At 49.9% G+C, this 23,594-nt stretch overlaps 1 protein-coding gene across 1 annotated transcript in view; it reads left to right on the top strand.

Moving 5' to 3' along the window:
- The window catches only part of LOC309543764 (ubiquitin-associated and SH3 domain-containing protein A-like), a gene marked incomplete at both ends in the record, with an annotated part of 57,485 nt that extends 34,096 nt beyond the window's left edge, over positions 1 to 23,389 (top strand). Inside the window, 3 exons of the mRNA XM_082276202.1 lie at positions 9,400 to 9,490; positions 17,125 to 17,218; positions 23,270 to 23,389. Coding sequence (XP_082132328.1) covers positions 9,400 to 9,490; positions 17,125 to 17,218; positions 23,270 to 23,389 — 305 coding nt within the window. The remainder of the gene's footprint in view (positions 1 to 9,399; positions 9,491 to 17,124; positions 17,219 to 23,269) is intronic.
- Between the last annotated feature and the right edge of the window lie 205 nt (positions 23,390 to 23,594).

Genomic DNA, 23,594 nt, shown 5'->3' with positions numbered 1-23,594 from the left:
TGCCAACCCCTTCCTGGGCCTTCTGGTGTTAGAGATTTAGAGTATAAATGGTAAACGTCTCTGATAAATACGGTATTTATTGTAATGAGGTTCTTATGAAAGGTTATTTCTTTTTGTCTTTGTCAAGGACAGAGAATCCATCTTGCTAAATATGTGTTTCTATTCGGAGATCTTAGTGTCTATGTTAGGATTTTGGGAGGAGTTATGTGTCAAGCATATGTTAAGAGTGGGAGGAGTTATGTGTCAAGCATATGCTAAGAGTAGGAGGAGTTATGTGTCAAGCATATGCTAAGAGTGGGAGGAGTTATGTGTCAAGCATATGCTAAGAGTGGGAGGAGTTATGTGTCAAGCATATGTTAATAGTGGGAGGAGTTAAGTGTCAAGCATATGCTAAGAGTGGGAGGAGTTATGTGTCAAGCATATGTTAAGAGTGGGAGGAGTTATGTGTCAAGCATATGTTAATAGTGGGAGTAGTTATGTGTCAAGCATATGCTAAGAGTGGGAGGAGTTATGTGTCAAGCATATGCTAAGAGTGGGAGGAGTTATGTGTCAAGCATATGCTAAGAGTGGGAGGAGTTATGTGTCAAGCATATGTTAAGAGTGGGAGGAGCCACCAATTCAGACTCTGACGTACTCTTGGTACCAGAGACACGGACCAGTCCAGAGACTGGACCCTTCCGGCCCATGTAGACGGAATGTTCTGTAAGGGTCTGGCATGGAATTGAGCATAGGGAATTGCCTCGAATGCGGACACCATCTTCCCCACTAACATCATACAAAGGCATATAGAAGGATATCTCAGCCTTACTACAGAACGAATCAGATCCTTCAGGTCTGTGACCTTTCTTGTTGGCAAGAATATCTTTGCCTGTACCGCGTCCACAAGGAATCCCCGATATTCCATACGCTGGACCGGCTGTAATGCTGACTCTGCCAAGTTCAGTATCCAACCCAGACGTTCTAGGAACTGCACTGTATGGGGGACATTTCGGCTTAGATCCGAAGCCTATTTATTTATTAGTAATAGATCTTCCAGATATCCCCCGAGACCTTAGAACAGCCAATACTGGAGCTAGGATCTTTGTGAACACTCTTGGAGGTGTGGCTAAACCCGAAGGGCAGGGCCACAAACTGAAAATGATGTTTTCTATTGCAAAGCGTAGAAACCTTTGCTGAGCCTGGAATATAGAATGTGAGGATATCCATCCTTCATGTCTATGGATGCTAGAATTTTCTCTCTCTGTAGGGAGGCTATGACTGAACGAATGGATTCCATACAAAAAGTACGAACATTCAGAAACTGGTTTAGAGTTTTGAGATCCAATGCCAGAAAGAGAGACCTGTTTAGGAGATCTGTCGGTATACTTGACCTATAAACCAAGGATACGGGAAAACCTGAAATTCCAGTGCAAAATGGTGTAGATAACAGTGGTGGCTGGTGCTCAAAATTTTTGGGGGGGCGCAAAAAGAAAAATGTAATAGGTATTGCTTCGCGTCAAAAAAAGCAGTAAATAAATTGCGTGACTTTGAGGTCATGGTACAGGCATGGCACAGGTGATGGCATAGGCATGGCACAGGTGATGGTAAGGGCATGGCACAGGTCATGGCACAGGTGATGGTACAGGCATGGCACAGGTCATGGCACAGGTCATGGTAAGGGCATGGCACAGGTCATGGCACAGGTGATGGTACAGGCATGGCACAGGTCATGGCACAGGTCATGGTAAGGGCATGGCACAGGTCATGGCACAGGTGATGGTACAGGCATGGCACAGGTGATGGTACAGGCATGGCACAGGTGATGGTATAGGCATGGCACAGGCATGGCACAGGTGATGGTATAGGCATGGCACAGGTGATGGTATAGGCATGGCACAGGCATGGCACAGGTGATGGTATAGGCATGGTACAGGCATGGCACAGGTGATGGTATAGGCGGCATGGCACAGGTGATGGTATCGGCGGCATGGCACAGGTGATGGTATAGGCGGCATGGTACAGGTGATGGTATAGGTGCCATGGTACAGGTGATGGTATAGGCGGCATGGTACAGGTGATGGTTTAGGCATGGCACAGGTGATGGTACAGGCATGGCACATGTGATGGTATAGGCATGGCACAGGTGATGGTATAGGCATGGCACAGGTGATGGTATAGGCATGGCACAGGCATGGCACAGGTGATGGTATAGGCATGGCACAGGTGATGGTATAGGCATGGCACAGGTGATGGTATAGGCATGGCACAGGTGATGGTATAGGCATTGCACAGGTGATGGTACAGGCATGGCACACATGATGGTATAGGCGGCATGGCACAGGTGATGGTATAGGCGGCATGGTACAGGTGATGGTATAGGCGGCATGGTACAGGTTATGGTATAGGTGCCATGGTACAGGTGATGGTATAGGTGCCATGGCACAGGTGATGGTATAGGCGGCATGGCACAGGTGATGGTATAGGCGGCATGGCACAGGTGATGGTATAGGCGGCATGGTACAGGTGATGGTATAGGCGGCATGGCACAGGTGATGGTATAGGCGGCATGGTACAGGTTATGGTATAGGTGCCATGGTACAGGTGATGGTATAGGTGCCATGGCACAGGTGATGGTATAGGCGGCATGGCACAGGTGATGGTATAGGCGGCATGGCACAGGTGATGGTATAGGCGGCATGGTACAGGTGATGGTATAGGCGGCATGGCACAGGTGATGGTATAGGCGGCATGGTACAGGTGATGGTATAGGTGCCATGGTACAGGTGATGGTATAGGCGGCATGGTACAGGTGATGGTATAGGCATGGCACAGGTGATGGTACAGGTGATGGTATAGGCATGGCACAGGTGATGGTATAGGTGCCATGGCACAGGTGATGGTATAGGCGGCATGGCACAGGTGATGGTATAGGTGCCATGGCACAGGTGATGGTATAGGCGGCATGGCACAGGTGATGGTATAGGCAGCATGGCACAGGTGATGGTATAGGCGGCATGGTACAGGTTATGGTATAGGTGCCATGGTACAGGTGATGGTATAGGCGGCATGGTACAGGTGATGGTATAGGCGGCATGGTACAGGTTATGGTATAGGTGCCATGGTACAGGTGATGGTATAGGCGGCATGGTACAGGTGATGGTATAGGCGGCATGGTACAGGTTATGGTATAGGTGCCATGGTACAGGTGATGGTATTGGCGGCATGGCACAGGTGATGGTATAGGCGGCATGGTACAGGTGATGGTATAGGCGGCATGGTACAGGTGATGGTATAGGCGGCATGGTACAGGTGATGGTATAGGCGGCATGGTACAGGTGATGGTATAGGCGGCATGGTACAGGTGATGGTATAGGCGGCATGGTACAGGTGATGGTATAGGCATGGTACAGGTGAGGTCACAGGTCGGCTTCAATCACTTACCTGCTCTCCTCCTGGGCTGCCTGCGAGACGTCCACGGTGCTGCTCCTCTCCTCGAGTCCTCTTCTTCTGATGGCGGCGGGATTCCGGGAACCGTCCACGGCGCTGCTCGTCTCGTCCTCCTCAGTCTTCTGGTCTTCCAATCGGTCCGGGTGGCGGGAAGGAGGTCGGCGGTGACGGTGCGTGACTGACGCACGCACCGGCACCGCCCCCATTGCGACGTCAGCGGGGTCAGCAATCGGATGTCCTGGATGATGATTGGTCCAGGCTGGAGACTGGACCAATCACAGCCAGGATATCACGAAAGTGGGGGTGTCCTAGCGCTATGACCTGCGCCCAGGTTACGCCCCCAGAAGGCAGCCAATCGGCGCCTCTTCTGGGTCGTAAACCCCCCCCCCCCCCATAGCCACCACATAGGCCGGCAAATGCGATTTTTCCTTTTTATTTTTTTAATTTTATTGTTCTTTTTGTAATTTTTTTTCCTTTTTTTTAGGGGGGGCGGCGCCCTGGCGCCCCTATGCACAGGCCGCCACTGGTAGATAACCCAGTTGTCTTGGATCGATTCCAGTCAAACCTTTGAGAACTGCAGCAGCCTTCCCCCCACCCAAGAGAGTGCAGGCGCCCCTTCACACTTTAGGCTTAGAGGACCCTGCCCTGAAGGCTTGGTTCCACATCCAGATGGTTGAGGCAGTTGCCACCATCTGGATTTAGAAGCACTGGTAGTATGAGTGCTGGGGATCCTAAAAGGAGGTCGCTTGTGCTTTCTTTTCACAGGTAGCGACGTACTCCCCCCCCCCCCCTCCTTCCTGAGATCATCACCAAAAAGGCGTTCTCCCTGGAAAGGGAAGCCAGCCAGTAACTTTTTACATGGTAATTCCGTAGACCAGATCTTTAACCACTTAAGCCCCGGAAGATTTTACCCCCTTCCTGACCAGGGGGTATTTTGCGATTCGGCACTGCGTGACTTTAACGGACAATTGCGCGGTCGTGCGACGCTGTACCTAAACGAATTTGACGTCCTTTTTTTCCCACAAACAGAGCTTTCTTTTGGTGGTATTTGATCACCTGTGCAATTTTTTGATCACGCGCTATAAACAAAAAAATAGCGTAAATTTTGCAAAAATAACAATATTTTTCACTTTTTTTTATATGAAATTCCCCCCAAAAAAATGTAAAAATCAAAATTTTTTAACATTTTCGGCCAATTTGTTTTATGCTACCTATGTTTGGTAAAAAAAATCGCAAAAAGCGTATTTTGATTGGTTTGCGCAAAAGTTATTGTGTTTACTAACTACGGGAAAGATTTTTGTCATTTTTGTTGTTTTTTTTTTAACGTGTAATGGCGGCGATCTGCGATTTTTTTTTGCGGGACTGCGACATTGCGGCGGACAGATCGGACCCTTGACTGACATTTTTGACACTTTTGGGGTTACCAGTGACATTTCTACAGTAATCAGTGCTATATATATGCACTGTTACTGTAAAAATTACAATGGCAGTGAAGGGGTTAACTTTTTTTGAAAGGGCGGGGCTATGTGTGTCCCTAGGGGCGTGCTTTCTACTGTGATTGGCTGTGGCTTCAGATGTATGAAGAGTGATCAACGGTTCTACATAGTAGAACCGTATGATCATCCTGCATACACAGGGGAGAATGACAGGCAGTTTGTTTACACAAGCCGCCTGACTTTCTCCCTCTCCCCCGACGATCGCAGAGTGACCGGAGGACATCGGGTCCGCCGGTCACACGCGCGGGGAGGTCCGTGACCGCGCGGGAGCGCGCCTCCGGCGGCGTGCGCTCACTACCTAGACCCTCACAGGCTAGTGACGTAGACCTAAGTCACTTTGCCTGTGAGGGGCTGACCGCCGACGTAGATCGGCGTTAGGCAGTCGGCAAGTGGTTAACCACTTTGCCGCTGCTCACTAGAGCTATACTTCCCTGCCAGTGTCATTTTTACAGTAACAGTGCATATGTATAGCAAAAAGTGTCAAAAATGTCAGTCAGGGGTCCGATCTGTCCGCCGCAATGTCGCAGTCCCGCAAAAAAATCGCAGATCGCCGCCATTACGCGTTAAAAAAAAAAAAACACCAAAAATGACAGAAATCTTTCCCTTAGTTAGTAAACGCGATAACTTTTGCGCAAACCAATCAAAATACGCTTATTGCGATTTTTTTTACCAAACATAGGTAGCAGGGAACAAATTGGCCAAAAATGTAAAAAAGTTTAGATTTTTACATTTTTTTGGGGGGAATTTCATATAAAAAAATGTGAGAAATATTGTTATTTTTTCAGAATTGTCGCTCTTTTTTTGTTTATAGCGCAAAAAGTAAAAATCGCAGAGGTGATGAAATACCACCAAAAGAAAGCTCTGTTTGTGGGAAAAAAAGGACTTAAATTTAATTTGGGTACGGCGTCGCACGACCGCGCAATTGTCAGTTAAAGTCGCACAGTGCCGAATCGCAAAAAGTGGCCTGGACGTAAGACAGCCAAATCCTCCGGTGGTAAAGGGGTTAAAGTGGAGTTCCAGCCTCAAAACGAAAATTTGACATCCGCTTGCTCTAAGTAACCTCAAAAAGAATTGGATAATCTCGATATTTTTTTGGCTTTACTTACCCTGTTTTTGAAGAAAATATACTCACCTTCCTTCCACTTCTTTCCTCTGCAGTCGAAGGCCCACGCCGTCTCTTCCTGCTTGCATTGACTCCTGGGAGATGAACGTCATCGCTCCCAGGAATCAATGTGCCTACACCAGCCCACTCGTCACTTCCGGTGCAGGCGCGGCATTCCCTGCTAAACAGCTTCTGGGCATGCCACTGTGCAGGGATGCCGCGCCTGCACCGGAAGTGACAAGCAGGGCCGGTTCAGGGCATTCTGGGACTCCGACGTCACCGAAGAGGACACTCTGGCTTCAGCTGCCCACACCTGAGATGGCAGCACTGAACAAGACATTTTCAAGGTAAGTATTTCTTCTATGAGGAGTGCGCAAGGAGCCTAGAGAGTAAAAGGAGACTTCAGCCGTCTCTAAGGGAGGAAATTTGTGTCCAGACCGAACCATTTCAGTAAGAGACTGAACCAACAATCTCTGGGTTTGAGAGGCTGACAGAGACTCCTCTGACTCCCCAGAAGTGGAACCCTCAGCTTGACCTTCTATAGGGTCATCACCAGCTACTTCTTCCGCATCCTCTGCCCAATCCTGAACTGAATTCAGGGGGTGGCTCAGGTGAAGGGGATCTATCACATTTCTTCCCTCTTAGTGATGCTGCAATCATCTCAGCAATCTTACCCTCAAGGTTGGCTAATGCCGATGCCAAATTGTCCTTAGTGACGTAGGTTGCGGCAGAGGATACCACCTGGGGTATCTACTATGCCTGATAACCGTAACGGCTCAGATTGGCTAGTCGCCTCTGACTCTTCAGGGGGAGTAAACACAGAGGAAGCATGGTGGGGACCTTCAAGGCCTGACGGTGGCATCACAGTGCCCCCCCCCCCCAGTCCTCTTTGGGGCAGGCATTGCTTTATAGCAAGACAAACTTGAGGCACTAATTTTAGTGTATCCAAGGCTTGTGCCAAGCTTATACAGGTTATCACACACAGCACTGATTATCCCAAGATACAGGACCAGTTTATACCAGTAACATACACCCACAGGGACTCACGTAACCCAGCTGCTGCTCTGTGTGCCCCTCAGCCTCTGACAGAGGCTGGCGCATTGGAAACCGTTCCTTATAAATCATGCCCATTTATGCTGTACTGCACATGTGTGGTGTGCTATGGGGCATCCACATGCAAGCCAATTGTGTTCAAACACGCCCCCATGTGGCATACACCTGTATTTAACCGCTTGCCGACTGCCGCACGACTATTTACTGCGGCGGTCAGCCCCTCACAGGCAAAGTGATGTAGATCTACGTCGCTAGCCTGTGAGGCTCTAGGGGGCGAGCGCGCGCCGCTGGAAGAGCGCTCCCGCCCCCGCTCGCTCCCTAACTTCCCCGCGTGTGTGACCGGCGGACCCGATGTCCGCCGGGCACTCGCGATCGTCCGGTACAGAGGGAGAAAGGCAGGCGGATGATGTAAACAAAGCCGCCTGTCATTCTCCCTGGTGTAAGTGCAGAGATCACTCGGTCCTGCTATGTAGGATCGTATGTCTCTGTAGTTACACAACAAGCCACATCCCATAACAGTTAGAAGCACGCCCCTAGGGATACACTTAACCCCTCCTTCTCCAATAAAGTTAACCCCTTCCCTGCCAGTGTCATTTTTACAGTAACAGTGCATATTTATAGCACTGATTACTGCAGTAATGTCACTGGTACCCCCAAAAGTGTAAAAAATGTCAGTTAGGGGTCCGATCTGTCCGCCGCAATGTCGCAGTCCTGCAAAAAAATCGCAGATCGCCGCCATTACGCGTTAAAAAAAAAAAAAAATAACATAAATCTTTCCCGTAGTTAGTAAACGCAATAACTTTTGCGCAAACCAATCAAAATACGCTTATTGTGATTTTTTTTTACAAAAAATATGTAGCAGAAAACAAATTGGCCAAAAATGTTAAAAAATTTTGATTTTTACATTTTTTTTGGGGAATTTCATATAAAAAAATGTGAAAAATATTGTTATTTTTTCTAAATTTTCGCTTTTTTTTTTGTTTATAGCGCAAAAAATAAAAATCGCAGAGGTGATCAAATACCACCAAAAGAAAGCTCTGTTTGTGGGAAAAAAAGGAAGTCAAATTTGTTTGGGTACGGCGTCGCACGGCTGCGCAATTGTCCATTAAAGTCACGCAGTGCCGAATCGCAAAATAGGGCCTGGTCAGGAAGGGGGTAAAATCTTCCGGGGCTTAAGTGGTTAAAGGCGAAGATTCTCACACACGGACATGGGCCTTCACCACAGACACGCTATCAAGGGAGGAGACGAACATGCGGCGCTTATACGTCAAGGCGAAAACAGCAACTACATGGGGTGAGAGCAGCTTAGGCTGAATTTTGTTTGTCACAGCTGATAACTTTCAGGTGATCAGCCCAGGGTGATATAAATGGCACAATTAATCCCTAAGGAATAGCCAGAGCTTTCATCAAGATGTATTTTGCGTACTTTATCATCCACAGTCTCATGCACACATTGGTTTGTCACAGCTGATTCCTCTCAGGTAATCAGCACAGGGTGAAAACAATGTGTCAGAAAAACAAGCACAGAAATAATGCTTAATAAGATGTATTTTGCCTCGGCTTACCATCCATAATCTCATGCAGAGACTCACATGGCACTCGGTCTCTGGTATCTTTTTAAAGGGAACAGTGCATAAAATATTTACAATTTGCAATTTTTACCTTAAGGTTTGCTGTATGTGGAAATATTTTATATTGGACTCACCAGTCCTGCTGCAGGATTCTGTTTGAAACAGGAATCCAATCTTCACCCATCATGGCGAGCGTTGTCTTGGAGACCTTTAAGGACTGGGTCCCCTATATAAGAGGGGCCACGGCCTTGGACCTGTAGAGCACCCTGCACGGAGCACCTTTGGGGTTTGGTATTCCAAGGTTCCGGATCCCAGGGTCCAGCGCCTAAAAAGGACAGCGTTATAAGCAAAACCTTGTATCTGCTTCCCGAGGCTCGGGTTCCATCTTTTTAGTCCATTGACTGTTTTAGATGGATCCGATAGTTAACCCCTTAGATTCAGTGATCTTCGATCGGGATATGTAGCATATCTTCTTTCTTCTTTGCAGAGAAATGTGGAGAGACTCTTCACTGTGACCATCACCTTTAGACACTGGCGAAAAAATGGAGGTACTTCCTGTGTGGGAGGGGTTATATAGGGGGGCATCCTTTCTGATTGGTTGTCAGTGTCCTTCACCTATAGGTGGCTATATAACCCATATGTTATGATTTATGGCTCTGTGTCTCGTGATGTATGAAAATAAATTATTGTGATAGTGTGATGATTATTATAATCCAGATACATGGAATGTTCATAGAGTGTCTTCTGTCAGATGTTACAGATTCCTTCCAGGCCCGGAGCAGCCAGCAGATCAGGTAGAATCTGAGGGAGAAAGACGAGACAGGACGCCCCCCATCAAACAGGTATGACATTACCACCATGTGTGTGCCGAGACATTACCGCCATGTGTGTGCCGAGACATTACCGCCATGTGTGTGCCGAGACATTACCACCATGTGTGTGCCGAGACATTACCACCATGTGTGTGCCGAGACATTACCGCCATGTGTGTGCCGAGACATTACCGCCATGTGTGTGCCAAGACATTACCGCCATGTGTGTGCCGAGATATTACCGCCATGTGTGTGCCGAGACATTACCACCATGTGTGTGCCGAGACATTACCGCCATGTGTGTGCCGAGACATTACCGCCATGTGTGTGCCGAGACATTACCGCCATGTGTGTGCCGAGACATTACCGCCATGTGTGTGCCAAGACATTACCACCATGTGTGTGCCGAGACATTACCGCCATGTGTGTGCCAAGACATTACCGCCATGTGTGTGCCAAGACATTACCGCCATGTGTGTGCCGAGACATTACTGCCATGTGTGTGCCAAGACGTTACCACCATGTGTGTGCCAAGACATTACCGCCATGTGTGTGCCGAGACATTACCGCCATGTGTGTGCCAAGACATTACCACCATGTGTGTGCCAAGACATTACCGCCATGTGTGTGCCAAGACATTACCACCATGTGTGTGCCAAGACGTTACCGCCATGTGTGTGCCAAGACATTACCACCATGTGTGTGCCGAGACATTACCACCATGTGTGTGCCAAGACATTACCGCCATGTGTGTGCCAAGACATTACCGCCATGTGTGTGCCGAGACATTACCGCCATGTGTGTGCCAAGACATTACCGCCATGCGTGTGCCGAGACATTACCACCATGTGTGTGCCAAGACATTACCGCCATGTGTGTGCCGAGATATTACCGCCATGTGTGTGCCGAGACATTACCGCCATGTGTGTGCCGAGACATTACCGCCATGTGTGTGCCGAGACATTACCGCCATGTGTGTGCCGAGACATTACCACCATGTGTGTGCCGAGACATTACCGCCATGTGTGTGCCAAGACATTACCACCATGTGTGTGCCGAGACATTACCGCCATGTGTGTGCCGAGACATTACCACCATGTGTGTGCCGAGACATTACCGCCATGTGTGTGCCAAGACATTACCACCATGTGTGTGCCGAGACATTACCGCCATGTGTGTGCCAAGACATTACCACCATGTGTGTGCCGAGACATTACCGCCATGTGTGTGCCGAGACATTACCACCATGTGTGTGCCGAGACATTACCGCCATGTGTGTGTCAAGACATTACCACCATGTGTGTGCCAAGACATTACCGCCATGTGTGTGCCAAGACATTACCGCCATGTGTGTGCCGAGACATTACCACCATGTGTGTGCCGAGACATTACCGCCATGTGTGTGCCAAGACATTACCACCATGTGTGTGCCGAGACATTACCGCCATGTGTGTGCCGAGACATTACCGCCATGTGTGTGCCGAGACATTACCGCCATGTGTGTGCCGAGACATTACCGCCATGTGTGTGCCAAGACATTACCACCATGTGTGTGCCGAGACATTACCGCCATGTGTGTGCCAAGACATTACCGCCATGTGTGTGCCGAGACATTACCACCATGTGTGTGCCGAGACATTACCGCCATGTGTGTGCCAAGACATTACCACCATGTGTGTGCCGAGACATTACCGCCATGTGTGTGCCGAGACATTACCGCCATGTGTGTGCCAAGACATTACCACCATGTGTGTGCCAAGACATTACCGCCATGTGTGTGCCGAGACATTACCGCCATGTGTGTGCCAAGACATTACCACCATGTGTGTGCCAAGACGTTACCACCATGTGTGTGCCAAGACGTTACCACCATGTGTGTGCCGTGACATTACTGCCATGTGTGTGCCGAGACATTACCGCCATGTGTGTGCCAAGACATTACCGACATGTGTGTGCCGAGACATTACCGCCATGTGTGTGCCGAGACATTACCGCCATGTGTGTGCTGAGACATTACCGCCATGTGTGTGCCAAGACATTACCGCCATGCGTGTGCCGAGACATTACCGCCATGTGTGTGCCGAGACATTACCGCCATGTGTGTGCCAAGACATTACCGCCATGTGTGTGCCAAGACGTTACCACCATGTGTGTGCCGAGACATTACCGCCATGTGTGTGCCGAGACATTACCGCCATTTGTCTGCCGAGACATTACCGCCATGTGTGTGCCAAGACGTTACCACCATGTGTGTGCTGAGACATTACCGCCATGTGTGTGCCAAGACGTTACCACCATGTGTGTGCCGAGACATTACCGCCATGTGTGTGCCGAGACATTACCGCCATTTGTCTGCCGAGACATTACCGCCATGTGTGTGCCAAGACGTTACCACCATGTGTGTGCCAAGACATTACCGCCATGCGTGTGCCGAGACATTACCACCATGTGTGTGCCGAGACATTACCGCCATGTGTGTGCCAAGACATTACCGCCATGTGTGTGCCAAGACATTACCGCCATGTGTGTGCCAAGACGTTACCACCATGTGTGTGCCGAGACATTACCGCCATGTGTGTGCCAAGACGTTACCACCATGTGTGTGCCGAGACATTACCGCCATGTGTGTGCCGAGACATTACCGCCATTTGTCTGCCGAGACATTACCGCCATGTGTGTGCCAAGACGTTACCACCATGTGTGTGCTGAGACATTACCGCCATGTGTGTGCCGAGACATTACCGCCATGTGTGTGCCGAGACATTACCGCCATGTGTGTGCCGAGACATTACCGCCATGTGTGCGCCGAGACATTACCACCATGTGTGTGCCGAGACATTACCGCCATGTGTGTGCCGAGACATTACCGCCATGCGTGTGCCGAGACATTACCGCCATGCGTGTGCCGAGACATTACCGCCATGTGTGTGCCGAGACATTACCACCATGTGTGTGCCAAGACATTACCGCCATGTGTGTGCCGAGACATTACCGCCATGTGTGTGCCGAGACATTACCGCCATGTGTGTGCCGAGACATTACCGCCATGTGTGTGCCGAGACATTACCGCCATTTGTCTGCCGAGACATTACCGCCATGTGTGTGCCAAGACGTTACCACCATGTGTGTGCTGAGACATTACCGCCATGTGTGTGCCGAGACATTACCGCCATGTGTGTGCCAAGACATTACCGCCATGTGTGTGCCAAGACATTACCGCCATGCGTGTGCCGAGACATTACCACCATGTGTGTGCTGAGACATTACCGCCATGTGTGTGCCGAGACATTACCGCCATGTGTGTGCCAAGACATTACCGCCATGTGTGTGCCGAGACATTACCGCCATGTGTGTGCCGAGACATTACCGCCATGTGTGTGCCGAGACATTACCGCCATGTGTGTGCCGAGACATTACCGCCATGTGTGTGCCAAGACATTACCGCCATGTGTGTGCCGAGACATTACCGCCATGTGTGTGCCAAGACGTTACCACCATGTGTGTGCCGAGACATTACCGCCATGTGTGTGCCGAGACATTACCGCCATTTGTCTGCCGAGACATTACCGCCATGTGTGTGCCAAGACGTTACCACCATGTGTGTGCACAGACATTACCGCCATGTGTGTGCCGAGACATTACCGCCATGTGTGTGCCGAGACATTACCGCCATGTGTGTGCCGAGACATTACCGCCATGTGTGCGCCGAGACATTACCACCATGTGTGTGCCGAGACATTACCGCCATGTGTGTGCCGAGACATTACCGCCATGCGTGTGCCGAGACATTACCGCCATGCGTGTGCCGAGACATTACCGCCATGTGTGTGCCGAGACATTACCACCATGTGTGTGCCGAGACATTACCGCCATGTGTGTGCCGAGACATTACCGCCATGTGTGTGCCGAGACATTACCGCCATGTGTGTGCCGAGACATTACCGCCATGTGTGTGCCAAGACGTTACCGCCATGTGTGTGCCGAGACATTACCGCCATGTGTGTGCCGAGACATTACCGCCATTTGTCTGCCGAGACATTACCGCCATGTGTGTGCCAAGACGTTACCACCATGTGTGTGCTGAGACATTACCGCCATGTGTGTGCCGAGACATTACCGCCATGTGTGTGCCAAGACATTACCGCCATGTGTGTGCCAAGACATTACCGCCATGCGTGTGCCGAGACATTACCACCATGTGTGTGCTGAGACATTACCGCCATGTGTGTGCCGAGACATTACCGCCATGTGTGTGCCAAGACATTACCGCCATGTGTGTGCCGAGACATTACCGCCATGTGTGTGCCGAGACATTACCGCCATGTGTGTGCCGAGACATTACCGCCATGCGTGTGCCGAGACATTACCGCCATGCGTGTGCCGAGACATTACCGCCATGTGTGTGCCGAGACATTACCACCATGTGTGTGCCGAGACATTACCGCCATGTGTGTGCCGAGACATTACCACCATGTGTGTGCCAAGACATTACCGCCATGCGTGTGCTGAGACATTACCGCCATGTGTGTGCCGAGACATTACCGCCATGTGTGTGCCAAGACATTACCGCCATGTGTGTGCCAAGACGTTACCACCATGTGTGTGCCGAGACATTACCGCCATGTGTGTGCCGAGACATTACCGCCATTTGTCTGCCGAGACATTACCGCCATGTGTGTGCCAAGACGTTACCACCATGTGTGTGCCAAGACATTACCGCCATGTGTGTGCTGAGACATTACCGCCATGTGTGTGCTGAGACATTACCGCCATGTGTGTGCCAAGACGTTACCACCATGTGTGTGCTGAGACATTACCGCCATGTGTGTGCCAAGACGTTACCACCATGTGTGTGCCAAGACATTACCGCCATGTGTGTGCCGAGACATTACCGCCATGTGTGTGCCAAGACATTACCGCCATGTGTGTGCCAAGACGTTACCACCATGTGTGTGCCGAGACATTACCGCCATGTGTGTGCCGAAACATTACCGCCATTTGTCTGCCGAGACATTACCGCCATGTGTGTGCCGAGACATTACCGCCATGTGTGTGCCAAGACGTTACCACCATGTGTGTGCTGAGACATTACCGCCATGTGTGTGCCGAGACATTACCGCCATGTGTGTGCCGAGACATTACCGCCATGTGTGTGCCGAGACATTACCGCCATGTGTGTGCCAAGACATTACCGCCATGTGTGTGCCAAGACGTTACCACCATGTGTGTGCCGAGACATTACCGCCATGTGTGTGCCGAGACATTACCGCCATTTGTCTGCCGAGACATTACCGCCATGTGTGTGCCAAGACGTTACCACCATGTGTGTGCCAAGACATTACCGCCATGCGTGTGCCGAGACATTACCACCATGTGTGTGCCGAGACATTACCGCCATGTGTGTGCCAAGACATTACCGCCATGTGTGTGCCAAGACATTACCACCATGTGTGTGCCGAGACATTACCGCCATGTGTGTGCCAAGACGTTACCACCATGTGTGTGCCGAGACATTACCGCCATGTGTGTGCCGAGACATTACCGCCATTTGTCTGCCGAGACATTACCGCCATGTGTGTGCCAAGACGTTACCACCATGTGTGCGCCGAGACATTACCACCATGTGTGTGCCGAGACATTACCGCCATGCGTGTGCCGAGACATTACCGCCATGCGTGTGCCGAGACATTACCGCCATGTGTGTGTCGAGACATTACCACCATGTGTGTGCCGAGACATTACCGCCATGTGTGTTCCGAGACATTACCGCCATGTGTGTGCCGAGACATTTTCGCCATGTGTGTGCCGAGACATTACCGCCATGTGTGTGCCAAGACGTTACCACCATGTGTGTGCCGAGACATTACCACCATGTGTGTGCCAAGACATTACCGACATGTGTGTGCCAAGACATTACCGCCATGTGTGTGCCAAGACGTTACCACCATGTGTGTGCCGAGACATTACCGCCATGTGTGTGCCGAGACATTACCGCCATTTGTCTGCCGAGACATTACCGCCATGTGTGTGCCGAGACATTACCGCCATGTGTGTGCCAAGACGTTACCGCCATGTGTGTGCTGAGACATTACCGCCATGTGTGTGCCGAGACATTACTGCCATGTGTGTGCCGAGACATGACCGCCAGGTGTGTGCCGAGACATTACCGCCATGTGTGTGCCGAGACATTACCGCCATGTGTGTGCCGAGACATTACCACCATGTGTGTGCTGAGACATTACCACCATGTGTGTGCCGAGACATGACCGCCAGGTGTGTGCCGAGACATTACCGCCATGTGTGTGCCGAGACATTACCGCCATGTGTGTGCCGAGACATTACCGCCATGCGTGTGCCGAGACGTTACCACCATGTGTGTGCTGAGACATTACCACCATGTGTGTGCCGAGACATGACCGCCAGGTGTGTGCCGAGACATTACCGCCATGTGTGTGCCGAGACATTACCGCCATTTGTCTGCCGAGACATTACCGCCATGTGTGTGCCAAGACGTTACCACCATGTGTGTGCTGAGACATTACCGCCATGTGTGTGCCGAGACATTACCGCCATGTGTGTGCCGAGACATTACCGCCATGTGTGTGCCGAGACATTACCGCCATGTGTGTGCCGAGACATTACTGCCATGTGTGTGCCGAGACATTACCGCCATGTGTGTGCCGAGACATTACCGCCATGTGTGTGCCGAGACATGACCGATGTAACGGAACTGCAACCCACGCTGTACTTGTGGACTTCCATCAGTATACAGTTTCCTCCCAGTCGTGAATATAGATATAAGATTTTTCAGCCGCCCCCCCCCCCCCCCCCATACAAAGCTAGCCGACAACTTAGCTTGTACAAGTTTTGGAACCTTCAGTTTATTGAACAGTCACACAGAATTTACATTTACATACAGCATGGACCTCCTGATCAGATTACCACACACAGGTCAGGGGTTGCCTGATTACATTATCATATTCAGATGAAATTGTATACAGAAATATAATTAACCTGAACTAATTATCTAGGCATCTGGACAGAAACAATATGTGAGTTCATTAACAATTAACAATGGGACAGACAGGCTTACCAGAATCCACATCACACCTCAATACACAGACAATAGGAAGAGACCTCCAGTGACAGACTGTCCGTCTCTGACATTGAAGTACAATACACATTATCATAAGTGTAAATAAAGACCCCATTTGAAGCAATCCAAGCCATATTCTCAGTGCCCAATAATTATCTGTCTTTCACTCCCAGTGAGGGTGAGTACCATCACATATCTTACCCCCCAAAGGTAGACTAACCAGGTACCAGACCTCCAATCGCTCTGTGCCTGAGTTAGTCGGGTAACAAGGAGTCAATCCATCATGGCAACTTCCTTGACAAAATTCCACATAGTTTGTAGGTTTGTCCCGGCCGGGCGCATGGAGCTCCTCCCCATTGACCTGACCATACATGGTCTTATATACAGTATATTAGTAATATATTTGATATAATAGGAGGATCGGTGAAGCACAGTCAGCGCTCAGCAGGAAAGTCCTGGCTGACAACACTGGTGGGAATTCAGTCCAGCAGTGTTTCTGTGTTGTCACCTTATAGAGGAAATCAGAAGCCATTATCCCCCCTTCTGACTGATCCCCTTGTGCCCCCAGGTGACCCCCCCCCGAATCCTCCTCCTGTGCCATGCTGAGAGTGTGGATGAGGTGTTCGGCCCGCGATGGCTGACTGAGAGAGCGCTAAAAAATGGTAAGGGGTCCAGCACAGTATTCTCGGTATATGTCTGTCCTATGGGGTCCAGCACAGTATTCTCGGTATATGTCTGTCCTGTGAGATCCAGCACAGTATTCTCGGTATATGTCTGTCCTGTGGGGTCCAGCACAGTATTCTCGGTATATGTCTGTCCTGTGAGGTCCAGCACAGTATTCTCGGTATATGTCTGTCCTGTGGGGTCCAGCACAGTATTCTCGGTATATGTCTGTCCTGTGGGGTCCAGCACAGTATTCTCGGTATATGTCTGTCCTATGGGGTCCAGCACAGTATTCTCGGTATATGTCTGTCCTGTGGGGTCCAGCACAGTATTCTCGGTATATGTCTGTCCTATGGGGTCCAGCACAGTATTCTCGGTATATGTCTGTCCTGTGGGGTCCAGCACAGTATTCTCGGTATATGTCTGTCCTGTGAGGTCCAGCACAGTATTCTCGGTATATGTCTGTCCTGTGGGGTCCAGCACAGTATTCTGGGTATATGTCTGTCCTGTGAGGTCCAGCACAGTATTCTCGGTATATGTCTGTCCTGTGAGGTCCAGCACAGTATTCTCGGTATATGTCTGTCCTGTGAGGTCCAGCACAGTATTCTCGGTATATGTCTGTCCTGTGAGGTCCAGCACAGTATTCTCGGTATATGTCTGTCCTGTGAGGTCCAGCACAGTATTCTCGGTATATGTCTGTCCTGTGGGGTCCAGCACAGTATTCTGGGTATATGTCTGTCCTGTGAGGTCCAGCACAGTATTCTCGGTATATGTCTGTCCTGTGGGGTCCAGCACAGTATTCTCGGTATATGTCTGTCCTGTGGGGTCCAGCACAGTATTCTCGGTATATGTCTGTCCTGTGAGATCCAGCACAGTATTCTCGGTATATGTCTGTCCTATGAGGTCCAGCACAGTATTCTCGGTATATGTCTGTCCTGTGAGGTCCAGCACAGTATTCTCGGTATATGTCTGTCCTGTGAGGTCCAGCACAGTATTCTCGGTATATGTCTGTCCTGTGGGGTCCAGCACAGTATTCTCGGTATATGTCTGTCCTGTGAGGTCCAGCACAGTATTCTCGGTATATGTCTGTCCTGTGAGGTCCAGCACAGTATTCTCGGTATATGTCTGTCCTGTGAGGTCCAGCACAGTATTCTCGGTATATGTCTGTCCTGTGAGGTCCAGCACAGTATTCTCGGTATATGTCTGTCCTGTGGGGTCCAGCACAGTATTCTCGGTATATGTCTGTCCTGTGGGGTCCAGCACAGTATTCTCGGTATATGTCTGTCCTGTGGGGTCCAGCACAGTATTCTCGGTATATGTCTGTCCTGTGAGGTCCAGCACAGTATTCTCGGTATATGTCTGTCCTGTGAGGTCCAGCACAGTATTCTCGGTATATGTCTGTCCTGTAGGGTCCAGCACAGTATTCTCGGTATATGTCTGTCCTGTGAGGTCCAGCACAGTATTCTGGGTATATGTCTGTCCTGTGGGGTCCAGCACAGTATTCTCGGTATATGTCTGTCCTGTGAGGTCCAGCACAGTATTCTCGGTATATGTCTGTCCTGTGGGGTCCAGCACAGTATTCTCGGTATATGTCTGTCCTGTGGGGTCCAGCACAGTATTCTCGGTATATGTCTGTCCTATGGGGTCCAGCACAGTATTCTCGGTATATGTCTGTCCTGTGGGGTCCAGCACAGTATTCTCGGTATATGTCTGTCCTGTGAGGTCCAGCACAGTATTCTCGGTATATGTCTGTCCTGTGAGGTCCAGCACAGTATTCTCGGTATATGTCTGTCCTGTGAGGTCCAGCACAGTATTCTCGGTATATGTCTGTCCTGTGAGGTCCAGCACAGTATTCTCGGTATATGTCTGTCCTGTGAGGTCCAGCACAGTATTCTCGGTATATGTCTGTCCTGTGGGGTCCAGCACAGTATTCTCGGTATATGTCTGTCCTGTAGGGTCCAGCACAGTATTCTCGGTATATGTCTGTCCTGTGGGGTCCAGCACAGTATTCTCGGTATATGTCTGTCCTGTAGGGTCCAGCACAGTATTCTCGGTATATGTCTGTCCTGTGGGGTCCAGCACAGTATTCTCGGTATATGTCTGTCCTGTGAGGTCCAGCACAGTATTCTCGGTATATGTCTGTCCTGTGAGGTCCAGCACAGTATTCTCGGTATATGTCTGTCCTGTGAGGTCCAGCACAGTATTCTCGGTATATGTCTGTCCTGTGGGGTCCAGCACAGTATTCTCGGTATATGTCTGTCCTGTAGGGTCCAGCACAGTATTCTCGGTATATGTCTGTCCTGTGAGGTCCAGCACAGTATTCTCGGTATATGTCTGTCCTGTGAGGTCCAGCACAGTATTCTCGGTATATGTCTGTCCTGTGGGGTCCAGCACAGTATTCTCGGTATATGTCTGTCCTGTAGGGTCCAGCACAGTATTCTCGGTATATGTCTGTCCTGTGGGGTCCAGCACAGTATTCTCGGTATATGTCTGTCCTGTGAGGTCCAGCACAGTATTCTCGGTATATGTCTGTCCTGTGGGGTCCAGCACAGTATTCTCGGTATATGTCTGTCCTGTGGGGTCCAGCACAGTATTCTCGGTATATGTCTGTCCTGTAGGGTCCAGCACAGTATTCTCGGTATATGTCTGTCCTATGGGGTCCAGCACAGTATTCTCGGTATATGTCTGTCCTGTGAGGTCCAGCACAGTATTCTCGGTATATGTCTGTCCTATGGGGTCCAGCACAGTATTCTCGGTATATGTCTGTCCTGTGGGGTCCAGCACAGTATTCTCGGTATATGTCTGTCCTGTGGGGTCCAGCACAGTATTCTCGGTATATGTCTGTCCTGTGGGGTCCAGCACAGTATTCTCGGTATATGTCTGTCCTGTGGGGTCCAGCACAGTATTCTGGGTATATGTCTGTCCTGTGAGGTCCAGCACAGTATTCTCGGTATATGTCTGTCCTGTGAGGTCCAGCACAGTATTCTCGGTATATGTCTGTCCTGTGAGGTCCAGCACAGTATTCTCGGTATATGTCTGTCCTGTGAGGTCCAGCACAGTATTCTCGGTATATGTCTGTCCTGTGAGGTCCAGCACAGTATTCTCGGTATATGTCTGTCCTGTGGGGTCCAGCACAGTATTCTGGGTATATGTCTGTCCTGTGAGGTCCAGCACAGTATTCTCGGTATATGTCTGTCCTGTGGGGTCCAGCACAGTATTCTCGGTATATGTCTGTCCTGTGGGGTCCAGCACAGTATTCTCGGTATATGTCTGTCCTGTGAGATCCAGCACAGTATTCTCGGTATATGTCTGTCCTATGAGGTCCAGCACAGTATTCTCGGTATATGTCTGTCCTGTGAGGTCCAGCACAGTATTCTCGGTATATGTCTGTCCTGTGAGGTCCAGCACAGTATTCTCGGTATATGTCTGTCCTGTGGGGTCCAGCACAGTATTCTCGGTATATGTCTGTCCTGTGAGGTCCAGCACAGTATTCTCGGTATATGTCTGTCCTGTGAGGTCCAGCACAGTATTCTCGGTATATGTCTGTCCTGTGAGGTCCAGCACAGTATTCTCGGTATATGTCTGTCCTGTGAGGTCCAGCACAGTATTCTCGGTATATGTCTGTCCTGTGGGGTCCAGCACAGTATTCTCGGTATATGTCTGTCCTGTGGGGTCCAGCACAGTATTCTCGGTATATGTCTGTCCTGTGGGGTCCAGCACAGTATTCTCGGTATATGTCTGTCCTGTGAGGTCCAGCACAGTATTCTCGGTATATGTCTGTCCTGTGAGGTCCAGCACAGTATTCTCGGTATATGTCTGTCCTGTAGGGTCCAGCACAGTATTCTCGGTATATGTCTGTCCTGTGAGGTCCAGCACAGTATTCTGGGTATATGTCTGTCCTGTGGGGTCCAGCACAGTATTCTCGGTATATGTCTGTCCTGTGAGGTCCAGCACAGTATTCTCGGTATATGTCTGTCCTGTGGGGTCCAGCACAGTATTCTCGGTATATGTCTGTCCTGTGGGGTCCAGCACAGTATTCTCGGTATATGTCTGTCCTATGGGGTCCAGCACAGTATTCTCGGTATATGTCTGTCCTGTGGGGTCCAGCACAGTATTCTCGGTATATGTCTGTCCTGTGAGGTCCAGCACAGTATTCTCGGTATATGTCTGTCCTGTGAGGTCCAGCACAGTATTCTCGGTATATGTCTGTCCTGTGAGGTCCAGCACAGTATTCTCGGTATATGTCTGTCCTGTGAGGTCCAGCACAGTATTCTCGGTATATGTCTGTCCTGTGAGGTCCAGCACAGTATTCTCGGTATATGTCTGTCCTGTGGGGTCCAGCACAGTATTCTCGGTATATGTCTGTCCTGTAGGGTCCAGCACAGTATTCTCGGTATATGTCTGTCCTGTGGGGTCCAGCACAGTATTCTCGGTATATGTCTGTCCTGTAGGGTCCAGCACAGTATTCTCGGTATATGTCTGTCCTGTGGGGTCCAGCACAGTATTCTCGGTATATGTCTGTCCTGTGAGGTCCAGCACAGTATTCTCGGTATATGTCTGTCCTGTGAGGTCCAGCACAGTATTCTCGGTATATGTCTGTCCTGTGAGGTCCAGCACAGTATTCTCGGTATATGTCTGTCCTGTGGGGTCCAGCACAGTATTCTCGGTATATGTCTGTCCTGTGGGGTCCAGCACAGTATTCTCGGTATATGTCTGTCCTGTAGGGTCCAGCACAGTATTCTCGGTATATGTCTGTCCTGTGAGGTCCAGCACAGTATTCTCGGTATATGTCTGTCCTGTGAGGTCCAGCACAGTATTCTCGGTATATGTCTGTCCTGTGGGGTCCAGCACAGTATTCTCGGTATATGTCTGTCCTGTAGGGTCCAGCACAGTATTCTCGGTATATGTCTGTCCTGTGGGGTCCAGCACAGTATTCTCGGTATATGTCTGTCCTGTGAGGTCCAGCACAGTATTCTCGGTATATGTCTGTCCTGTGGGGTCCAGCACAGTATTCTCGGTATATGTCTGTCCTGTGGGGTCCAGCACAGTATTCTCGGTATATGTCTGTCCTGTAGGGTCCAGCACAGTATTCTCGGTATATGTCTGTCCTATGGGGTCCAGCACAGTATTCTCGGTATATGTCTGTCCTGTGAGGTCCAGCACAGTATTCTCGGTATATGTCTGTCCTATGGGGTCCAGCACAGTATTCTCGGTATATGTCTGTCCTGTGGGGTCCAGCACAGTATTCTCGGTATATGTCTGTCCTGTGGGGTCCAGCACAGTATTCTCGGTATATGTCTGTCCTGTGGGGTCCAGCACAGTATTCTCGGTATATGTCTGTCCTGTGGGGTCCAGCACAGTATTCTCGGTATATGTCTGTCCTGTGGGGTCCAGCACAGTATTCTCGGTATATGTCTGTCCTGTGAGGTCCAGCACAGTATTCTCGGTATATGTCTGTCCTGTGGGGTCCAGCACAGTATTCTCGGTATATGTCTGTCCTCTAGGGTCCAGCACAGTATTCTCGGTATATGTCTGTCCTGTGGGGTCCAGCACAGTATTCTCGGTATATGTCTGTCCTGTGGGGTCCAGCACAGTATTCTCGGTATATGTCTGTCCTGTGAGGTCCAGCACAGTATTCTCGGTATATGTCTGTCCTGTGGGGTCCAGCACAGTATTCTCGGTATATGTCTGTCCTGTGAGGTCCAGCACAGTATTCTCGGTATATGTCTGTCCTCTAGGGTCCAGCACAGTATTCTCGGTATATGTCTGTCCTGTGAGGTCCAGCACAGTATTCTCGGTATATGTCTGTCCTCTAGGGTCCAGCACAGTATTCTCGGTATATGTCTGTCCTATGAGGTCCAGCACAGTATTCTCGGTATATGTCTGTCCTGTGAGGTCCAGCACAGTATTCTCGGTATATGTCTGTCCTCTAGGGTCCAGCACAGTATTCTCGGTATATGTCTGTCCTCTAGGGTCCAGCACAGTATTCTCGGTATATGTCTGTCCTGTAGGGGTCAGTAATGCAGTCTCTGGCACTTTCCTATTTCTAGGACTTTATTCCAGGACAGATCTGAACCTCCCAGTGAAGATTCCTCACAGAAAAGATGTCAGAGATTTGGAGAAAGATCCCCCATTGTCATCTTGTGGATTGTTCCAGGCTCAGGTGTTTGGTAAGAGTGGAAGGCGCCGGTTCCTTCCCTGTGTGGGTGACGGAATCACCAATTATTATTGAATGCCCAATCATAATGATGGAGAATATTGAGTGGGGGGGGGGGGGGTGATGGGATTTGGGGGGTCAGCACAGTTCTTAGGATCAGGAAGCGATTTGTCATAGAAATACAGAATAGAGACTTCCAATGTAAACAGAGACCCTGA

The sequence above is a fragment of the Pelophylax lessonae genome, assembly GCF_965119305.1.
Source record: "Pelophylax lessonae genome assembly, contig: HAP1_SCAFFOLD_347, whole genome shotgun sequence".
Classification (NCBI taxonomy): Eukaryota; Metazoa; Chordata; class Amphibia; order Anura; family Ranidae; genus Pelophylax; species Pelophylax lessonae.
Note: the sequence above shows the minus strand (reverse complement) of the source record. Positions and strands in the feature narration are given on the sequence as shown.